At 39.6% G+C, this 5,953-nt stretch overlaps 2 protein-coding genes across 3 annotated transcripts in view; both read left to right on the forward strand.

The window, feature by feature from the left end:
* The window catches only part of alg1 (ALG1 chitobiosyldiphosphodolichol beta-mannosyltransferase), a 29,559-nt gene that overhangs the window by 12,226 nt on the left and 11,380 nt on the right, over positions 1 to 5,953 (forward strand). The window lies entirely within an intron of this gene.
* Positions 1,293 to 5,953, forward strand: part of pigq (phosphatidylinositol glycan anchor biosynthesis, class Q) — a 31,212-nt gene continuing 26,551 nt past the window's right edge. Inside the window, exons 1-5 of the mRNA XM_032537520.1 lie at positions 1,293 to 1,483; positions 2,913 to 3,110; positions 3,550 to 3,736; positions 4,037 to 4,251; positions 5,449 to 5,645. Of these exons, the coding sequence (XP_032393411.1) occupies positions 2,958 to 3,110; positions 3,550 to 3,736; positions 4,037 to 4,251; positions 5,449 to 5,645 (752 nt within the window). The 5' untranslated portion in view covers positions 1,293 to 1,483; positions 2,913 to 2,957. The remainder of the gene's footprint in view (positions 1,484 to 2,912; positions 3,111 to 3,549; positions 3,737 to 4,036; positions 4,252 to 5,448; positions 5,646 to 5,953) is intronic.

Consider the following 5,953-nt stretch of genomic DNA (forward strand, 5'->3'; position numbering starts at 1 on the left):
TATATATATTATATATATATATATTATATACTGTATATTATATATATATATATTAAATATATTAAATAAATGAATAGCTTATAGTCATAGTGTATAAAAGCAGCACTAAGCCATTCAATAATTAAGCCTAAACAGCCCTTGAGAGGACATTTTCTACTGTCTTTTATGATTTCTGTTTTGATGTTTTGTCTATGTTTTTGTATTGTCCATGCAGCAAATTGTTCTTTTCCAAACACAAATTTCTCCCAAGGGAGACACTCAAAGATACCATGACCTTGACAGGATTTGAAGAGGAACACCATTTTAAAACGGGAGGAAGGGGAAGTTGTGAAGTGTTTTAGTAATGTAATGTAATGAGTGTGATTTTTAAAATCCACCCCAAAACACACTGGCACACAATGTGTGGACATTAAAATAAGAGGGACATGTTCTCTTTTCATGCAAGGAAAGACGGTAACAATGTTTTGAATCATTTTTTGTTTCAATACACAAAGTCACAATAACTTTTTTTTTTCTCCCAGTACTACCTGTCATCGTGGCAAGACGTTTTGCCTTAAATGGTGAAACGTTAATAATCTGTCAAGAATATATTTAGTTATTTTCAGTCTGTTGGAGGTTTTCATCCCGCTCTTTTCTTGCTGTGTCACTGCAGAAGGAGATAAATCTCTTTACAGTTGGGCCAACTCCTCATTCACCAACAACTCTGACAGCAGCAGCACACACACACACACACACACACACACACACACTGGGCATTGAGTGGTGAGTAACAAGCACATTATTGTATCACAATGTATGATGGTGACAATGCTATGTTTTACTGTTATGTTTAATCATTAGGACATGTTTCACTTTTCTAATTTTTTTTTTAATTTAAAATAATGATAATTCTTTGATTTACAGTCCTTCATTAGGACTGCTTTCACGGTGGAGCAAAACATAAGTAGACATATTTCTTTTAATTAGAAAAAACTATTACTCCATATAGTCTCAGATGTAAAAAAACATATTCTACATATATACATTTTATAAATATTTTATATATTTTTTTATATGTGTTTTTTTACATCAGTAAAAAATATATACAATATATACAAACTTTAAAATATATATATAAACTTTATATATATTTATATATATAAAGTATAAAGTTTGAGATGATTAATTATTAATAATTATTAATTATACAAGTGACGAACTGAAGAAATCCAAAATACATTCGAGAGAAACATAAAATGTCATAATCCTCGTAAATACATTTTTCATAACTGGTTTTGTCCCAGTCCAACTGAAATTTCCCAATTTGAATAACTCGACAGGAGGGGCATCACGATAACCGGAACACACATGAACGTTGTGTTTCTCACCGGAGCATTGTATGCAACGGACTATCAACAAAGAATATGGCGCTGTTATCTACTTAGCTAGCTAAACTCTACTCGACGTTAATGGAAGGTGGCCGCCTATTGCAGTGTTAAAGAAGGTAAATAAAGTATTTGTACACGCATATCTTGTGTCCATAATGCCGTTTCCTAGTTTAACCTCTCCGCTGTTTGATCAGACAGCCAGCTAATTAAGTTCGATTTTGAACACTTTTAGTTAAAATGTGTCATCTTAACGACAGAATCAGTCGCCGTTAAGTCTTCTATTCTTCACATAAATGTTTAGTAAATTCGAATTATTTTATCGTTAACTGTCAACAACTGTTCTTCGCTAGCTAGCTAACATTACAGCTAACCTACTTTTCTGTGCTAGCTCGCTAATGGACATCACAGTCACTGCCATCAATAGCTGCCCCGGGCTTCATGTTGCCACAACAACCCGCTGGAGTCATGCTAAATATTGAGTGAAGCGGCTAGCGTCAATATTTGAAGGGCATAGAAGGAGGCCAACCGTATAGTACCGTGCAGTTTCGTCCTTCCGTTCACCAAACTCCGCACAAAAATAAGGAGATGTAATACCGTGCCCACCGTCGCGATAAAATGCGACGTCTCTGAGATCAGGAATATCTTTTATGAATAATAACAATCTATTCTTTGACTTGGCATACATCAGGTGTTATTATATATTTTTATTACAATTCAATTGTATATATAAACTACCGGTCAAAAGTTTGGGGTCACTTACAAATTTCCATACCACTCCATTATAGACAGAATACCAGCTGATCTGAGTGAGGGGGGCTGATCTTTAATGCAATATCTACATTGCCCATTATCAGCAACCATTCCTCCAATGTTCCAAAGGCACATTCTGTTTATTAATCTGATATCAATTTAAAAAACTAACTGAGAAAACATTGGAGAACCCTTTTGCAATAATGTAAGCACATAATGTAATCTGAAAACTGCTGCCCTGGTTAGAAAACAATGCAACTGATCTCAGCTGGTATTCTGTCTATAATGGAGTGCAATGGAAATTCCTAAGTGACCCCAAAACCTTTGACCGGTAGTGTATACAGTATACATAGGCCTATGATTGCTATATTTCACATCTGGAAACAATAGCTTGAAAGTAGCACAAATGCAACAAGATGTAGTTTTTAAAGGTTGAGGAGATTTTGCATTGATTAAATGTACTGGACACCATCAAGCCATTGCTCTTTTCCTGGAGGATCAGTTTAACATCATCTTGTTGCTATAGCTGACAATTCAACCTTTCTCAGGTTATATGAAACTACATATTTGTGAGGTGTTTTTAAATATTAATATCTTTAGTATGAACCCATTTGTTAAGAGCCACTGGCAGGGTTGGGAAATCAAAAAGGATTGAGAGATGGTCTAACACATCATTGGTTTTTAGGGCTTTTGTGGACAAAAAGAGAAATCTAGAATAGCACCAGCTTCCCCCCCCATTCTGTGCTGCAGATGTGCAAGTAACCTGACCTGGTTGGTTTTCCCTCTCTTTGTCAGAGCATAAGAGCTACTTGAGGCTGAACACTGAGCTGCAGTGGAGTCATGGTGCTGAAGATCTTCTTCCCGCAGTGCTGTAACCAGGCGGACAGTGGCCTGCTGGTCGGCCGCTGGATCTCCAGCCAGGACTCTGCCGTGGTGTTGGCGGTGATCCACTACCCATTCATCCCTGGACATGTCAAACAGTACATCCAGCAGGTCAGTGCAGAACAGACGTCTGTGTCCGCTCAGGTCTGTATTAGGGATACATTTAGCCCCAGTTGTGCCTCTCATGTATTGTTATGACATTTGAGTCACAAAGCCAGGCATCGGATTTCCCGAAAGATAAAATACCTGGTGTTATAAAAACACAAAACAAAAAACAGAAGGTCTGACAAAACTTGCTGCTGTTTTGAAAGTATTTCCAGACTCTTTAAGGACTCTTTTAACCATCTGGATGAAAGTGAAACTAAATCTTCTGCACAATAAAAACAGATTTTTTTTGTACCCTTTTCAAAAGTTGCTCCTCTTTTTCCTAATCCAAACAATGATGATATTTGTACAAGATGAACCATAACTGCTCCATTAAGGTACCAAATTCAAGTCTTTATTTGTCTCTCCTCCTCCCTCACCGCACTCCTCCATCTATTTGACCCAGATGCAGGCCAAGAGTGGGGTGGAGCTGTCGGTGCTGGGCTCATGGAGTTTACCCAAAGATGGTCAGGAGGGTATGGAGAGCTTCCTCAGAGACCTCAGCACCATCTTTCCCCAGGAACGCTGGCTCCAGATCAACCGTGAGGTGGGCAAGACAGGCTTCACCTGCCAGGTCCTCCAGCGGGATCAGAGTAAGACCCTCTGATGTTCACTGGCTTTACACAGTAACACTGGAGCACTCTGATGGCTTAGTTTAGGACTGACAAATTCGCATCACTAGTTCCCAACTTGACAGGATTATTATCCAATAGAACACTACTCAGTACCGGATTTGCAGGAAACTTCCAAATTTTTAAATATTAACTATTGTTAAATTGTTTCGTCCATTTTATTTAGAGTTACTCAGGTTAGTGTCTGTGTCAAAAACTTAAATCTTTAGTGTGTGACTTTTTGGTCAGGAGTTGATAATGAATTTAACTTGTCATGGCCAGATGGAAGAGTAGTTCAGCGAGAGACTAAAAAGAAGAATGAGAAGGTTGACGAAGGTGCTGCAGAGGCTGGAGGTGATAAAGAAGAGCAGGAGGAGGAGGAGGAGAAGGTGATCTTCGTCCACTACGAGCAGAGGAAGGTGATGCTGTCACAGCTTCACCCCATCGAGAACGGAGTTCCCGACCCCAAAACCGCTCCACCGTCTGAGCTGAGACAGGTACAGGACATAAAAAAGTGCTGGCTCTCATTTTAGTTCCTGTTTTTACCATGGAAGTAACATGAATGGAAGTTAGAAAATGGCATGGCCGATCGTCTGAAGTGTCTTTGAGCTCTCTTTACAGGATGCAACTTTCAGAATAAAAGACTAATAATGCAGCATAAAATTAAATCTGCCAAAAGTTTGGCATCTTGTTTTTGATAAATCACATGTGTCAAACTCAAGGCCCGTGGGCCAAATCCGCCCCCTTGCAGATTATGATCCGGCCCCATATCACTTTAGGTTCACGATACATTTCGGCCCACCTAGTTTTTGTCGCTTTTTCTGTTGTTGTTGTCATAATTTTTGACGTTTTTGTAACTTTTTTCAAATGTTTTGGGTGCTTTTTTCTATGATGGCTGAGAAACTTTTTCCTGACTTCTTTAGGACTTTATGTCGACCAAACTGTAAGTGAGAAGGCTATGTGGCATATGCAATAATACAGTCAAAGATATTTCACTTTTTTGATTAAATAAAAGTATATCAATAAACTAAACATGTCTGGCCCTTGATGTGATTCTTATTTTCCAGTGTGGCCTTTAGGGAAGTTGAGTTTGACACCCGTGATGTAAAGGATCACAAATATGACATGTTGTTGAGTAAAGTGCATGTGTGAAGAGGCTCCGGTCACAGGTGGATGATGCCATGTGTAGCCCTAAAGGCTGATTTCTTGCTTCTTTGTTAAATCAACGCCGTGGGTACATAAGTAGGTACATGGAGATGGCTGACCCTACACCATAGTCTCATGTATACCACTTAAAAAAATGTTACTACACATTGCAGCGAAACATGTGGCAGTTTCCCCCCTATTTCCTGGTCTATAAACAACACAAAATCAAGGAGAGGGTTAACTTTTCCTGCAACAGATTTCCAACCGTGGTCAGAAAGGACAGGGGAGACACTTTGTTTCTCCCACTATGTCTCTAGAGCTGGCACTTGCTCCACAGCTAATCCCCGTCACTCTCTCACTCGCTCTACCACACACTCCCCATGCACACACACATGCCGGCTCTGCTATGATCCTAGGGAGATCGACGCATACAGCAACGCACAAGTATAAACTTGATTACACTCACGTAGCATGGAGCTCTGCTCTGCGTGAAGCCTCCGCAGAACCATAAATCATCCTTAACGTGCCCCTTCTCCCCTCTGGTCCAGATGTTCCAGACGGTGGCCAACAGCCAGCCTCTGTTCTTCCTGGACAGATACGACGACGGACCGCTGAAGTCCACACACTGGCAGACTGAGGGTCGAGAAGCCAGCATCATCGTGGAGCTGCTCAAACAGGCCTGCGTACCGCTCTGCATGCTCATTGGCTGGCTGCTCTCCGTATGGACCTGGATCTGCAACATCCGGTGAGAAGGGAGGAAACTTAATGGATAAGGCCGGCTATATTATTTATGGTTGTTATTGTCAACAGAGCCTGTAATTTGTGCGACTCTTTGTATCTATGAATTTGAGCTACGATATATGTATATATATAAACATGGATAATTAAAAAGTAAATGTTTCTTCTATAAACTGATACAATATTCTCTTATAGCTGTGTTAAATCCAGAAGTATTCTGTTTTCAGTATCAGACTAAGTTGTATCATCTCAGTTCTTTGATCGTTAGATGTTATGACGCATTAGGGCCACTACATTATGGGAAAAAATTATAAT

The sequence above is a fragment of the Etheostoma spectabile genome, chromosome 15 (assembly GCF_008692095.1).
Source record: "Etheostoma spectabile isolate EspeVRDwgs_2016 chromosome 15, UIUC_Espe_1.0, whole genome shotgun sequence".
NCBI classification, from domain to species: Eukaryota; Metazoa; Chordata; class Actinopteri; order Perciformes; family Percidae; genus Etheostoma; species Etheostoma spectabile.